This window comes from Nematolebias whitei, chromosome 1, assembly GCF_014905685.2.
Source record: "Nematolebias whitei isolate Nwh7 chromosome 1, NemWhi1, whole genome shotgun sequence".
NCBI lineage: Eukaryota > Metazoa > Chordata > Actinopteri > Cyprinodontiformes > Rivulidae > Nematolebias > Nematolebias whitei.
The window spans coordinates 83,235,655-83,252,802 of record NC_056498.1 but is presented as its reverse complement, the minus strand read 5'-3'; the positions used below and the strand labels follow the sequence as shown (position 1 = coordinate 83,252,802).

Here is a 17,148-nt window from a genome sequence, read left to right as displayed (position 1 = left end):
TGTGTGGGTGGGTAAATGAGGGCACAAGTTGCTGGCTGTTGTAAAGTGCTTTAAGTATCTTGACTACATAGAAAGGTGCTATACAAGTACATTGCATTTATCATTTATCTGTTAGTCGGTCCATCACCAGAGCAAACAAGAAGGGGCTCAGAGCCGATCCTTGATGCAATACCATCTCCACCTTGAAGCTATCTGTCACTCCTACAGCACATCTCACCACTGTCCTGCTGTCCTCATACAGTCCAGATATCCTCATGCAATACCACACCTCCTCCCTCAGCACCCTGTCATATGCTTTTTTCTAAATCCACAAAGACACAACGCAGTTCTTTCTGACCCTCTCTGTATTTCTCCATCAGCATCCTCAAAGCAAAGATGGCATCTGTGGTGCTCTTTCTTGGCCTGAAACCATACTGCTGCTCACAAATAGTCAACTCTCATCTACAGTAAGTCTTGCTTCCACAACTCTCTCCCAGATCTGTTTGACTCATCAACTTAATTCCCCTGTAGTTGCTTCCACTCTGTACATCATCCTTGTTCTTAAAAATGGGCACCAGCACACTTCTTCTACATGCCTCGGGCATTTTTTCACCCTCAAATATGCCATTGAATAGTTGAGTCAAAAACCTCACTGCCATCTCTCCAAGACATTTCCAAACCTCCACTGGTATGTCATCAGGTCCTACTGCCTTCCCCTTCTTCATTATTTTCAGAGCTTTCTGGACATCACCCTCACTAATCTTTCCCACTTCCTGGACCACAATTTCTATGACCTCTACTCTTCTTTCTCTTTAATTTTCTTAAATCATTAACTCCTCAAAGTATTCCTTCCATTTTCCAGTCACACTTTCCTCACTTGTTAGAACATTACCATTCCTATCTTTAACAAGTCTGACCTGCTACATATCCTTTCCAGCCTGATTCCTCTGTCTCACCAATCGGTACAAGTCCTTCTCGTCCTATTTAGTGTCCAGCCTCCAGTACAACTCATCATACACCTTCTGCTTTGCCTTAGCTACCTCCTTCTTTGCTCTATGTCCTATCTCCTTACATTCCTGACTCCTCTCTTCAGTCATCTTATGGTCATATGTCTTCTTGGCTAACCTCTTTCGAGGCACTAACGAGGACCCTCACCAATGTGCATAATGTGAGAATCAATCAACAGAGGACACCATCTCCTCTGTGGTCCACACTGCTCTCACCCACCTGGAGCAGAAGGACTCCTACGTCCGTATGCTCTTTGTGGACTTCACGTCTGCCTTCAATACTATGATCCCCCAAACCCTGAAGGACAAACTACTCACACTAGGCCTAAGCCCCTCCATTTGCAACTGGGTTCTAGACTTTTTAACAAACAGAACGCAGTCAGTGAGTGTCCACAACTTCTCCTCCTCCACCATAACCCTCAGTACTGGCTCCCATCAGGGATGTGTGCTAAGCCCTCTCCTGTTCACTCTGCTCACGTATGACTGTGAACCTACTAGGAATGTGTGATATACAGTGTATCACAAAAGTGAGTACACCCCTCACATTCCTGCAGATATTTAAGTATATCTTTTCATGGGACAACACTGACAAAGTGACACTTTGACAGGAAACGTAGTCTGTGTGCAGCTTATGTAACAATGTAAATTTATTCTTCCCTCAAAATAACTCAATATACAGTAATTAATGTCCAAACCACTGGCAACAAACGTGAGTACACCCCTAAGAGTCTACACCCCTAAATGTCCAAATTGAGCACTGCTTGTCATTTTCCCTCCAAAATGTCATGTGACTCGTTAGTGTTACTAGGTCTCAGGTGTGCATAGGGTGCAGGTGTTTTCAATTTTGTAGTACAGCTCTCACACTGTCTCATACTGGTCACTGAAAGTTCCAACATGGCACCTCATGGCAAAGTACTCTCTGAGGATCTTAAAAGACGAATTCTTGTGCTACATGAAGATGGCCAAGGCTACAAGAGGATTGCCAACACCCTGAAACTGAGCTGCAGCACAGTGACCAAGATCATCCAGCGTTTTAAAAGAGCAGGGTCCACTCAGAACAGACCTTGCGTTGGTCATTCAAAGAAGCTGAGTGAACGTGTTCAGCATCACATCCAAATGCTGTCTTTGAAAGATAGGCGCAGGAGTGCTGTCAGGATTGCTACAGAGATTGAAGAGGTGGGGGGTCAGCCTGTCAGTGCTCAGACCATATGCCGCACACTATATCAAATTGGTCAGCATGGCTGTCATCCCAGTAGGAAACCTCTTCTGAAGTCTGTACACAAGAAAGTTCACAAACAGTTTGCTGAAGCTATGTCAACAAAGGACATGGATTACTGGAACCATGTCCGATTGTCTGATGAGACCAAGATTAATTTGTTTGGTTCAGATGGTCTCAACCATGTGTGACGGCAATCAGGTGAGGAGAACAAAGATAAGTGTGTGATGCCTACAGTCAAGCATGGTGGTGGGAATGCCATGGTCTGGGGCTGCATGAGTGCAGCAGGTGTTGGGGAGTTAAATTTCATTGAGAGACACATGAACTCCAATATGTACTGTGAAATACTGAAGCAGAGCATGATCCCCTCCCTCCAGAAACTGGGTGGCAGGGCAGTGTTCCAGCATGATAATGACCTCAAACACACCTCTAAGACGACCACTGCTTTATTGAAGAGGCTGAGGGTAAAGGTGATGGACTGGTCAAGCATGTTTCCAGACCTAAACCCAAGAGCACATCTTTGGGGCATCCTCAAGCAGAAGGTGGAGGAGCGCAAAGTCTCGAATATCCGCCAGCTCCGTGATGTCGTCATGGAGGAGTGGAAAAGCATTCCAGTGGCAACATGTGAAGCTCTGGGAAACTCCATGTCCAGGAGAGTTAAGGTAGTTCTGGTAATTAATGGTGGCCACACAAAATATTGACACTTCAGGAACTTTCACTAAGGGGTGTACTCACTTTTGTTGCCAGTGGTTTAGACATTAATGGCTGTATATTGAATTATTTTGAGGGAAGAATAAATTTACATTGTTACATAAGCTGCACACAGACTACTTTTCATTGTGTCAAAGTGTCATTTTGTCAGTGTTGTCCCATGAAAATATTTACTTAAATATCTGCAGGAGTGTGAGGGGTGTACTCACTTTTGTGATACACTGTATACGGTACATGGTAGAAACGATGGAGATTTAGCCTATAGAGATCTGTCTTATACCAGCTAACCGAAGTAATGCCGTGTCTGATGTAAAATCAGAGTTGTCAGTTTAATTGTTACTTTTTTTAGTTTAAAACTGTGCGTAAGTGATGTTCAAGAGTAAAATCAGAGTTGTCTGATTTAAACGTTATCAAAGCCACAGAGAAAACTGGTCGTCATTTTGTGTTAGCTCTCCTTAAAGCGGAAGGAGATGCCCACTAGAGGGTTGGAGGGTGAAGTGTTTTCAGTTTAAAATGCTCCTCTGTTGCTGTTCATTTCTTAAGTGAGAATACAGGAAACTGTTAAGAGTTAACAACATATTATTTTGTTTAAAACATATGGCTAAAACTACATTTGATATCTTTTGCAGTGTTTTGCACTACAAAAAAGATGCCTAATACTTGATTTGTTCATTATTTAAAAAATCTGGACCTAGTAGTGGAATTTTCTTAATTGAGATTATTTTGTGGTATAGCAGTTTTCAAAATAAATTATGGCAAAAGGACACCCTATGCTTTTTTTCATTCCTATTGCAAGTTTTATACCAAAAACATATCATGATATATATTGTTATCGCCACCCTTCACAATACATAACCTGATATGAATTTTATGCCATATCGCACATCCCTAGCACCTACCCATCCAGGCTGTCATATTGTAATGTTTGCAGATGATACATACAGTGGTGGTGGGATGCATCACAAACAATGAGTCCAGGTACAGGCAGAAGGTGGAACATCTGGAGAGCTGGTGCAAAGAGAATAACCTACACATCAATGTGAAGATGATAGTGGATTTCAGAAGGAGCAAACACACCTACCACCTTAAAACCCCCACCCCCATCCATGAACATAGGAGGCTCTGCGATGGAAGTGGTCTCCAACTACAAGGACTTGGGTGTGCACTTGAACAACAACCTTAGCTGGGGCAACAACACCACCAGCCTGATCAAGAAAACTCATCAGAGACTCTACTTCCTCAGGCAGCTGAGACGAGCTGGTCTGGGAAGCTCAGTCCTCACCTCCTTCTACAGGTGTGCAGTGGAGAGCAACCTGTGCTCCAGCATCAACGTGTGGCATGGAGGCTGCACAGCTGCAGAAAGAAAAGCTTTGCAGAGAGTGGTGAAGGCTGCACAGAAGTCTGTTGGAGTCAGTCTCCCCACCATCACAGACATCTACACCTCCAGATGCAGGAAGAGGGCCACCTGCATCATGAAGGACCTCACTCACCCAGCACACACACTTTTTGCCCCGCTCCCCTCAGGAAGGAGGTTAAGGAGCATTAAGTGTAGAACCACTAGACTGAGGAACAGCTTCTACCCTGAGGCTGTTAAGACTCATTAATCTCTAATCAGAATAATCACTGTGAAAAATCACATCATGTTGCTGCTGATCTGTTTCATGTTGTTGCTGATCTGTTTCATGTTGCTGTGTTCATTCATACTCATCTGCTCACACAGACTCATGTTCGTGCTGCTGTTTGGCGTATTGTTTTTATGCTACTAGTGCTTAGCGTATTTTTTGTTGCTGTTTTTCTTAGTTCTGAGATCTTATTACTGTTTTTCTTTTACATTTTATTGTGGGATGTAACTGGGACCCTGAGTACACAATCTTGTTCCACAACATGTACCACATGTGGTGCGAATGACAATAAAGAAACTCTGACTCTGATTTTCTGTGCTTCACTATTCCACCACCAGGTTTCCTTATCATCCATTCTCTCTCCAGATGACACACTAAATACCTTCCTACCTGTCTCTATAATTACTGTTGCTGTAGTAGCACTGTCATTTGGAAGCTCTTTCTTATTACCCAGAGCCTTTAACAGCTCCTCTCTGAATTTCTCACAACATTATTCTTTTGTTAGCTTCCACCATATGGTCTTCTTCTCTGATTTGACTCCTTTTCTCTTCTTCATATCAACAGTCATTCTACACACAACCATCCAATGCTGTCTGGCCAAGCTCTCCCCTGCCACAACCTTGCAGTCTCCAATCTCCCTCAGGTTTCCTCTTCTGCACAGAATGTAGTCGACCTGCGTACTCCTTCCTCCACTCTTATAGGTCAATCTATGTTCCTCCCTCTTTTGGAAATATGTGTTGACTACAGCCATTTAAATTTTTTCGGCAACATCCACCACCATCTGTCCTTCTTGGTTTCTTTCCTTGACACCAAACCTACCCATCACTTCTTCATCCCCTCTGTTTCCTTCACCAACATGTCCATTCAGGTCTGTTCCAATCACCTCTGTGCTCCCTGGAAATACTCTCTCTCACTTCATCCAGAGCCTTCCTAAATTTATCTTTCTCCTCTATTTTACATCCAACCTGTGGAGCATAACCACTGACAATGTTTAGCATCAGGCCTTCTATTTCTACCTTCAGGCACATCACCCTATCTCACACTCTTTTCACCTCTACTACATTCTTTGCCAACTCCTCCTTCAGGACCACCCCTACTCCATTTTGCTTTCTATCCAAAACTGTTTATACTCTGCTCCAATGCTGTTAGCCTTGCTGCCTTTCCACTTGGTTCCTTAGACACATAAAACATCTACCTTCCTTCTCTGCATCAGGTCAGTCAGCTCTCTACCTTTGCCTGTCATTGTCCCCACATTTAGAGTTGCCACTCTCAGTCCTACATTCTTGACTTCCCTTTTCTCCCTCTGTCTCCTGACACATTTCCCTCCTCTTGGTGTTAGACTAATAGTAGAATAATTTCCGCTGGCACGCTATATGTCAACAGTACCCTGTTTGTCAACAGCACCTGTGGCGATCACTGTTAACCCAAGCCTCAACCGATCCAGTATGGTGTCGCTTAGATGAACTTGCATTATAGTTTTGGCAAAAGTGTTTTACGTTGGATGCCCTGACAACCTCACCATTTACTTGGGCATGGGACCGGCACAACACTGGCTTGTACTCCCTAGTGGCTGGTTTGGAAAAATCACACAGTACTGTAGTATGACAGGACAGCTTTGCTGTGGACACACTATTTAATTAATTATTCTTAAGGCTAGTTCAAGCACAAAGAATATTAATTGTTTAATTAACAACAGATTATTTCTTTTTCGAGTTAAATTTCTGCCATGTGACCAAGATAACTTGAGAGTGGATTGTATAATTAGTGAAATGAGACGCCACTTTATCTTTGACCCATCAGAATAAATGCGGTCATTTATTTTACAGAATCAAAATTTAACATCAAACATGTACACTCGATTTGCTGATCTGTTTCTGATTAATAAACTTAGCAAGTTCAAATAACAAGACAACAGAGGATTAATGATGGAGAATAATTAATCTCTGAAGGCACCTAGCTTGATTTACTGGCAAAGAGGTTTACAGAGAATATAGATTTAGATTTAAAGAGGAGATTTAGATGGAGGAAGGAAAATGTGTTGACCCGGAATGGCACCCTTCTTTCGACCCCAGCTCAGCCCTCGGTACACTCAGGGTGTGACGACTCTTTACCTTTGCAGAAGATAAATCATCTCCGGTACAGAGGTCCATTTCACACTCCCTTTTCAGCGTCTCTGGTCAGAGTGGCTGGTAATCGTCTGAAGTAGTGACGGTACTCCGTTCAACAGAATAAGCTTCCTTAGAAGTTGAGAGCATTTAATGCTCGGGGTGAGTTCACAGCGAGGCATGCTGTGACTCAGCTGAAATGGAGGGACCCTTGGCACATGGTCCAATTCATCAGCTATTTAGTTCAGCTGTAAGACTCCAGCAAGACTGCAGTCCCAGCCAGAACTCCAAACAGACTTTCAGTAAGAACTGAAAGTTCCTGTACGACTCGCCGTAAGACTGAGTCTTCCAGTAAGACTGAGTCTTCCAGTAAGACTGAGTCTCATCTTAGACTGAAAGTTCCAGGAAGACTCCAGTAAGACTGAGTCTTCCAGTAAGGCTGAAAGTTCCAGGAAGACTGAATAGTTCCAAGAAGTGTTGACTTTTAAAGGGTATCCACTTCCTGTTACGTAGTACTTCCTGATTGGTTAACACAACCAGCAAGGGTGGAGTTTTAGTGATGTCAGAGGGTTATTAGAAGTCAACAGACAGCAGAAATGTTTTTAAGAACGGTTAGTACAGACAAGAAAATATTTTGAAGAAATGACAGACTTTGCAGGTGCCAGTTTCTTATTTACTGTCTGAGAGTTTTAAGAACAAGGCACTTTGTTCTCATAACTTGTTCTCTGACTTTTGACCGACATCAAATCCACTCCTCATTCAGACAGAAGATTAAAATGCACACTTACTTTGTAAATAGACATTTAACTTGTATGATCTAAGTCTAATGAGGTTTAAAAATCATTAATACTGTTTCACAGTTGATTTAAATGAGTGGTTTACTTCAACAGTAGAAATGGTATGAACTAACCACACTTTTTGATTATCAAGATATTGTAAAATAGTAATGATAATATAAAAAAGAAGAGAGTTCTTTCAATTGATTAATTCAGGATACAATTAAATAGTATCTTGATGAGATAATTTGTGTTCTGGATTCAAATCAATGAAATAACAGTTCCTGTCCCCTGAAGGTCTTCAGAGACAGATTGATGTAGGAGGTCTAGTTCACTACAGGTGCGAGAGGTCCCGGGTTCAAATCCCGGACGAGCCCTTTGCTGAAAGATTGCACTTCCGTCTTGGGACTGAAATAAACAGATTCCGTAGTATTCTGACTGGAAAAAAATTGTCCTAACTCAATGAAGAATAAAGACAGACTGCCTTCATACGATAAGGGAAACAAAAGTATTCTGTGTAAGGTGGCTAAATACTAATCATTCTTTGAACTTCAGAGGTATTCCTAAGCATTCTGGTTTTGAAGTTAGCTGTTAGTCTTGGTTTCAAATTATTGTGAACTAGAAGTCTAGTTCTGAAAAGATTGGTCAACTAAAGCATTTTAAGATTGTTTTTCGTGGAATTCAGCTTGCTGTTACAATCCTTAAAACACTACCATGTTTAAACTTTCGACTTACCTTCTGCACCCACATGTAGTTTATTTACCAAAACTGCAACTGCAGCACATTTGCCCTAATCTGATTTGAACGATACCTTTGTCAAACTAACTACTTCTGTAGATTATCGTTGGCAACACTGCCTACAATTTTAAGACAACTTTGAGTTTTTATGGCTCGTTTGTCTAGGAGTATGATTCTCGCTTTAAGTGCGAGAGGTCCCGTGTTCAAATCGTGGACGAGCCCTACATTGAGACCATGTAGGTCTGTCTTGTGTTGTATAATGTCATATTTTTTGCTATGCTCTGACATGAAATATTTCTCTGTGTATGGTGAAAATTGCAAAATCAGGATGTACATCATAGAAGTTCATGATGTGTGTAACTCCTTGTACAAGAGAACCAGAGACTGTTGCTATCTTGCTGGAACAGACCACTGTCAGCTGGGGCAGTGGCCGATAAAACGAGACCATGCCAGACCACACCCAGGAACATAGGCTGACCCAGAGAACAACATCATGATAAAGAAATCCCAGTGTAACTGATAACGCTGTATTTAAACGAAACAAAGGCATTTGTAACTCAGATGTGTTTTTGATGGATGTAAAGTGCATGAGACCGTCTCCCTTTCCAGTGCTGTGAAGGTAAAATAAATCTTTGTCTTAATTCAGAACCACTTCTCAGGCTGAGTTTTTGACTCTGTTTTCCTTCCACTGAATGATCTCGAGTTGAGGCAGTTTTTGAGCTAAATATTCTGAAGGTTGTTTCTCATAGTCAGATGACCTCAACACTTGGCAATGACATAAAAAAGTCAAGACTGCATTAACCTTAAATACACCGTCCTGATTCTGATAAGATTGGCAGCTGAAACACTGTAAGATGCGTTTTTCGTGGAATTCAATTTGCCTTTGCAATCCTTAAAACAATGCCATGTTTAAACTTTTGACTTACCTTCTGCTCCCACATGCAGTTTATTGATCAAAACTGCAACTGCAGCACATTTGCCTAAATCTGACTTCAATGCTACCTTTGTCAAACGAACTTCTGTAACATTATTGTTGGCAACACTGCCTAGAATTTTAAAATACAACATTGAGTTTTTATGGCTTGTTGGCCTAGGAGTGTGATTCTCGCTTAGGGTACGAGAGGTCCCGGGTTCAAATCCCGAACGAGCCCTACCTTGGGACCATGTAGGTCTGTCTTTGCAATGACATAAAAGAGTCAAGTCTGCATTAAACTTAAATACACTGTCCTGATTCAAAGAAGAATATGTTTTGTTCTTACTTATATTGTAAGTGACACAAATGTGTTGGGTATGTGCTAGCTAAGTACTAAAGATTCTTTCAACTTTAGGGGTCAGGCCGTGCAATAATATTTAAAGCAACTTGTGAGTATTGATTTCAAGTTACTGTGAACGAGAAGTCTAATTCTGATAAGATTGGCAGCTGAAACACTGTAAGATATAAATTAATAAATTTAATATAATAAATTAATAAATAAATTTAAAGAAGTGCACCACCTATTCACAAGAAATCTAATTTTGTACAAAATGAACTCACTTTGTGTTATTTGTAAACAAGTGTTTACCTTTTACTGATTTTGCAAAAAAAAAGGTAAACTAAACTTTAAAACTTTTCAGGATTTCTAGTCTTTGTATATTAGGCGCCTGCTCAGAAAGAGCAATATGAATTTCAGCTTGTTTAAGGAACACTGGGCCAACTTTTTGCTGTTCTGCAGTTTACTTATGGACCAAGCACATCTACAGAAAACCCTCTAGTCTACATCTAAAAAAGTTAAATCTGGTCCTCTGGACATTCAAAAAAACCAAAACAAAGCAAAACAACAAAAAATGTAGAAACGTTTCGTCTCTCATCCAAGAGACTTCCTCAGTCTGAGGTGCTGTATTCAGCTCAGTCTCTTAAATAGCACCTTCTCAGAGTGGACCCTCTGGTCGAGAGGACCAGATTTAACTTTTTTAGATTTTTCGACCTGGATTATTGAGCATGCATCAGGATACCTCTAGTTTACAGTAATAACTTCTACCACTGCACAACAAAGAATATTCTGGAGGGGCTTATCACAACCTGATACAGCAACTGTGATGGTTTGGACCTCAAAGTTCCACAACTGGAGGTTGTATCAGAACTGCGCATTACCAAGACTGAACAGGTCTGTAGAATGAAACCCTAAGTGTTTCTGTAAGGCAGGTGGTACAGGAGTGTCCAGACTTGTACTAGCCGATTCAAGAAGTTTTCATATTCATAACAACATGCTGGCCTGTTGTGCATTCATGTAGCACAACTACCTCTACAAGTTCTTGCAATTTCATACATATTTACATCCTCTTGCACTATGGTCACGTTTTGTGTATTAGTAACGTGTCCAAGAATTTGATTGCAGTAATGATACTTGTTACTTGTACATGACAACAAAACTTGAAACTTGCAAGGACACTATAGGGTGTGTGAGGAAAAATCCATTTAGTCTTTTTAGAAGAGGAGTATTCATGTTCTATTAGGTAGGGGGAGTGCTTCATGAGTGTGGGCTGTTAGGACCTCTGCTTCAGTTCTTAAATAAGGAAAATTAAGCAAATAAACAGATCTAAGCTGGAGCTGATGGACAGTGTTTACACTTAAAGCAACAATGTCAGACTTACAACAAAGGTATCATATGAGAACTTGTGCCTGTGAAGAAGATGCTGAAGAAAGTTGGAGCTTTTATAGGTGGGATCACCCCATGGCATTGCTGAACACACAGGGCATACCTGGAGGAATGAACAGACAGCTTAGTTCAGGTTAAATTATCCATTCATACAAAAATCAATATTAGATACACAGTACAGTAGTCCCTCGCTACTTAGCGGTTCGACATTCGCAGTTTTTCAAAGTAAGAGTGGACATGACACGCAATTGGCTGATTGATGGATGAGCCGCATTATTGGCACGGATTGTTTATTGAAAATAAATTATTTTAAATGATTTAGCACCTGTGTGCAGCCCACAGGTGCAGGGAGACGTTCCCTCCTGCAGCCTGTCATGATCTCTGCTCTTTGCTACCTGCGGCTCTCTGCCACGCCCACATTTTTCCTCCGGCTACAGAAGCTTTGTGAAGGGTTAATCCTTTGCTGTCCAGATACACCGATGGACTTTTGTCTTCCAACTTAAAATTTAAAGTATGTCACATCGTAAAATCGTCATAATCACAAAATAGAAAAATGTTAAAAGTTATTTATAATTATTTTAGAACTTCTATGTTCAGTTGATGAAGTGTAGTTAGTGTAATTGATCGAGAAGTACATTTCTGCTCCGTGCTGCATCTGCTGCGTGGAGTTAACCCTTTGATGTCCTGCTGCGTTTCGCTTCTCTACAATTTAAATTTAAATACTGTAATATTTTAAATAAACAATCTATGCACCATGGATTTTTTATTTAAAATATTACAGTATTTAAATTTAAATTGTTTATTTACACAGAAGGAGGGAGATAAGGAAGTGATGAGTGTGATTGCAGTGGAGAAGTGGGCTGGAAGAGAGCAGAGATGATGACATGATGTGCTCTTTTAGAGCGTTTAGAGTTTTTTCATTCATTCATTCAACCTTTATTTAAACATGTTTATCCCAATGAGCCTCATTGACTCATTTACAAGAGCAACCTGAGTTTAACAAAGAATGATGACAACAGTGGACAACAATAGACAGTCATAAAAGAGGCATACAGATTTTTTTTTTTACAAATTAAAATTTGGCAAAAAAAAAGTTGCAAAAACAGCTAGATTATCAGACAAATGTAGAAAACTAAAAATAAGAACATGTCTGCATTGGTTCTACCCAGGAGCCCAACAGATGCTTAAAACCACAAGAGGTCAAGGTCGAGAGAATTTAAAATAAGGGTTGTAAGCTCAATCATCCAAGTAGATAACAACAAAAAAGGTTAAATTGTGTCATCTGGATAAGTTTCTTTAAATTAGAAACATTTCGTCCCCCATCCATATTTTATAATATTGCAGTATTGAGTGTGGGAAGGGTTTATATATATATATACTAAAATAAACTACTACTTATTATTACTTTGTAGTAATAAGTACTTTGTACTACTATACCTACTTTGCAGTTTTTCACATATTGTGGGGGGCGTGGCCCTAAACCCCACAATAAACGAGGGACTACTGTATACCGTTGCAGGCAAAAGTTTACATCCACTCATCATGGACATGAATGTTGTCAATAATTTGGAGTTCTTAATAATTCAAATAAATTTAATTTTTTTCAGAATGGAATGATTAAAACCACACAATTTAATCACAAAAAAAAAGAGTTAAATGTTGTCATCTGGACCCTTTTTTGTGATTTACCCGTCTGGATGAATCCACTCCTGTTAATTATTTAAATTTTCATGTTCCTAGAACAACTGGCCGAGGTGGAAGAGAAGATTTTATTTTTCAGTCAGGATTATTGATTAATGCCAAACCAGTTATTAGTTATGATTCTTTTGGATCGCTGTCCCTCAGTCTTTCTCATCCAAAATGGAAATCAGAAAAGCCACTTTTACTAGTTGTTATATATCGTCCACCAGGAGCTTACTCTCAGTTTTTGTCTGAATTCTCAGAATTATTAACTGACTTACTATTAAATACTGATAAAATCATCATAATGGGTGATTTCAATATTCATGTGGATGTTGAGAGTGATAGCTTAAGCCTATCCTTTAATAATTTAATAGACTCATTTGGTTTTACTCAAAATGTCCGCACATCTACTCATTCTTATCATCACACTCTTGATTTAGTTCTGACCTATGGTGTAGAGATTAAGGACTTGGTAATAGTTCCTCAAAATCCTATTCTGTCCGACCATTTTTTAATAACCTTTGATTTTACATTAAATGACTACACAGTCACTGAGAGTAAATTTCATCTCAGCAGGTGCTTATCAGAAAATGCTGGGACCAAATTTAAACAATCTCTTCCATCAATGTTTTCCTCTGTCTTGCAGTGTAATGCATCAGAGAACAGTGACTTAGATCATCTAGTTGATCATCTTACAACTTCAATGCAAACTTCACTTGATAAAATTGCTCCAATGAAAAAGAAAAAAATCAATCAGAGGAAACTGGCTCCTTGGTTTAATTCTGAGTTATGTAATTTAAAGCAGGCGTCCAGAAACCAGGAGAGAAAATGGCGCTCTACTAATGTTCAAGGATTTTATTTAACTTGGAAACATAGTCTGCTAACATATAAAAAAGCTCTCTTTAACACTAGAACTTTATATTACTCATCTTTAATAGAGGAGAATAAAAATAACCCTAGGTTTCTGTTTAGTACTATTGCTTAACTAATTAAAAGTCCCATTTCTGTTGAACCATGTATCCCTACAACTATAAGTAGTGATGACTTCATGAGATTCTTTATAAATAAAATTATTTCAATTAGAGAGAAAATTCAAACCATCTTTCCTTCTACTATCTCTAGTCCCATGTCAAATGAGGCAACTTTAAAAATTTCACTAGAGCCTGATTTATGTTTGGACAGTTTTTGTCCTGTTGAGCTCTCTGAATTGTCAAAAATAATAACCTCATCCAAACCATCCACATGTCTGCTAGATCCCATTCCAACCAGACTGTTTAAAGAGGTATTTCCCCTAATTAATGTCCACATTTTGGATCTACTTAATTTGTCTTTAATGGATGGTTATGTACCACAGCGCTTTAAGGTTGCTGTAATTAAACCTTTACCTAAGAAGTCTGATCTTGATTCAGAAATTCTGACCAACTATAGACCTATATCTAATCTAACTTTCATCTCAAAAATTCTAAAGAAAATAGTTGCAGGTCAGTTGCGTGAACATCTACAAAGAAATAATCTGTTTGAAGAGTTTCAGTCAGGGTTTAGAGCTTATCATAGCACAAAAACAGCACTAGTAAAAGTAACTAATGATATTCTCATGGCCTCAGACAATGGACTTGTGTCTATACTGGTCCTGTTAGACCTCAGTGCTGCATTTGATAAAGTTGATCACAATATTTTACTACAGAGGCTTGAATATGATATTGGGATTACAGGAACGGCTCTAAAATGTAAAACTCAGTGTGCCGAGTCATATTTTCAGTATGATCGTCGGGCACTTTTGGAGCTCCGTACTTTTGCTGAAATTCCCGCGGAGTTTTTGAACAGCGGCCAGCACTCTCCCCCACCGGTCCTATCTGAGATTCCTGCGTTCCTTCTGCGTGACCCTGGCCTTTCTCCATGGAGGAAACGTCGCAGACGTCGTGGGAAGCGTGCAGGAATTTTGGTGAAACTGAGGCAAAGTGTGGATTATTCTATCAGGACTCGCTCTGGATCTGATCATCTCCTCTCTGACCCGTGGTGCTCCCGGGGCCTGGCTGCTGGCCAGCTGCCCGCGCGCTCAGTCCATGGAAACACCTGGAGTTGTTTACCTGTGCGCCGCACCAGCAGACCAGGAGGAGCTGTTCTTCATAACCTGCGCCCGCTGGCGCGCGCGTCTCCCTCCACGGCTGTGCCTGTGTCGAACAATATCAGGATGTGTTTAATCAACGCAAGGTCTGTTTCCAACAAGACGTTTATCCTCAATGACTTTTTTAAAGATGAGGAGTTGGATTTTCTGTTCGTCACAGAATCTTGGATTTCTGATGGTGAGTCCAGCGCCTTGGTGGAACTACTTCCTCCGGACTGTCTGTGTTTCAATGCCCCGCGGCCATCAGGTCGGCGCGGGGGGGTGGATTATTAACAGTTTTTAAAGCAAACTTTGCGTGTAAACAGTTGTCCATCGCGGTGTCCCGCGCCAGCTTCGAGCTGAGCACCTTTGAACTCGGACTCTCTCCTACGGTTCTGTGCGCGCTTGTCTACCGCCCACCTCGTTCTAAGGACTTCATAAATGAATTCTCTGACTTTTTGGCTGATATCACACAGAGATACACTCACTTTTTGCTTATTGGTGACTTTAATTTGCATGTGTGTTGTCAGGAGAAGCCCTTAGTGAAGGACTTTCTGGATTTATTGGACTCTTTTAATTTAACTCAGCAGGTGAGCGGCCCCACCCAGGAACACGGTCACACGCTGGACCTCGTTTTAACACGCGATGTCTCTGTTTCTAATTTGAAAATCGGTGACAATGTTTTTTCAGATCACATGCCTGTATTGTTTGACTTCACCCCCCCTTGTCATACTGCTAAGACGTGCGTTCCTGCACGTACGCGTTCCATTAACCATTTCACTGCTGCTCGTTTTAATGAAGGTTTTAATTCTGAGAGGATCGAACAGCTCTCGGTGTCTCTTACCACTGAGGAGCTAACCTCTCAGTTCAACTCTGCCTGTTTAAATGTTCTGGACCGTGTTGCTCCCCTTAAGACCAGAAAAACAAAACTTAAATCAGAGCCTTGGCTGAATGACGTCACGCGAGCCGTTAGGCGGCAGTGTCGCAAAGCTGAACGAAAGTGGAGGAAGGACAGGCTCCAGGTGTCTTTTCAAATGTTAAGGGAGAGTTGGCGTCACTATCAGAAAACCGTTAAAGTTGCCAAATGTAAATTCTTTTCTGATTTAATTGTCTCCAACTCCCACAACCCCCGAGTTCTTTTCTCCATCCTGAACTCAGTTCTACACCTCAGTGAGCCTTCACCTCTGGAAGCCTCAACTGAGCTGTGTGAGAACTTCCTCCATTTCTTTTTAGAAAAAGTGGCAAACACCCGGGCACTCATTTCTCCACCAGCTCATGATCTGTCCATCCCTTCTCAGTGTGTGGCTGTGTTTGACCACTTTGAGCCCATCTCTCTGTCCTCTCTGGAGCAGGTAATGTGCAGCATGAAGCCATCTGGTTCCCCCTTTGATGTGGTCCCCCCTCGACTGCTAAAGGAAGTTTTTCCTACCCTGGGTCCTTTTATCCTCGCTATTCTGAATAGCAGTTTATCCTCAGGTGTGGTGCCAAAGACTTTTAAACATGCTGCTGTCCAGCCCCTCCTGAAAAAACCTAACCTTGACCCCTCAGTCATGTCCAACTTCCGGCCTGTCTCCAGACTCCCATTCACCTCTAAACTACTGGAAAAAATTGTGGAGTCTCAGTTGAAACAGTTTTTGGGGGATCACGCTATCCTTGAGTTATTCCAATCTGGCTTCAAATCTCTCCATAGCACTGAAACTGCTCTACTGAAGGTTTTTAATGACATTTTCATATCCACAGACGCAGGTGATTCTGTGCTGCTTGTCCTATTGGACCTTACATCTGCTTTTGACACCATCGACCACAATATCCTCATTTCTAGACTGGAGCAGTGGGTGGGCATCACAGGGTCAGCCCTTAAATGGTTTGGGTCCTACCTCTCTGACAGAACCTTCTGTGTCAATATCAAAGATTTTAGTTCGGCATCGACCGCACTCCAGTGGGGGGTACCGCAGGGGTCCATCCTCGGTCCCCTTCTCTTTTCTTTATACCTGCTGCCACTAGGTGCTATCTTCCGCAAACACGACATACCCTTTCATTTCTATGCCGATGATTGCCAAATTTACTTCCCCCTGAGGCACAGAGGCACACGCTCTATTCAGCCTCTTCTTGACTGCCTGGCTGACATCCGGGACTGGATGGCTTTAAACTTATTAAGCTTCAATGAGAAGAAGTCTGAAGTCATGCTGTTCCATCCCAGTGGCTCACTCATGAACCATGACATTGACCTTTTCTCTCTAGCCCCGCTAGAGAAACAAAAGGTGACTAATCTGGGGGTGATAATGGACCCGTCCTTAAAACTCAACAGTCACGTAAACATGATGGTCAAATCCTGTTTTTTTCAGCTGAGACGGCTGTCTAAGCTGAAGCCTATACTCTCCAAAAAGAACCTCGAGACAGTGATCCACGCCTTCATAACATCTAGGCTTGATTACTGCAATTCACTTCTGTTTGGAATCAGTCAGTCCTCCATTGCTCGTCTACAACTGGTCCAAAATGCTGCAGCCCGATTTTTAACTGGTACAGGCTATAGAGAGCACATCACGCCAGTTTTGGCCTCCCTGCACTGGC

General features: G+C 41.3%; 2 protein-coding genes across 2 annotated transcripts in view; both read right to left on the bottom strand.

Annotated features, from left to right (window-relative positions):
* Positions 1–17,148, bottom strand: part of LOC119413748 — an 880,117-nt gene that overhangs the window by 840,507 nt on the left and 22,462 nt on the right. The window lies entirely within an intron of this gene.
* LOC119413806 (E3 ubiquitin-protein ligase RNF166) overlaps positions 1–17,148 on the bottom strand; it is a 31,193-nt gene that overhangs the window by 3,536 nt on the left and 10,509 nt on the right. The window contains exon 5 of the mRNA XM_037680872.1: positions 10,786–10,893. Coding sequence (XP_037536800.1) covers positions 10,786–10,893 — 108 coding nt within the window. The remainder of the gene's footprint in view (positions 1–10,785; positions 10,894–17,148) is intronic.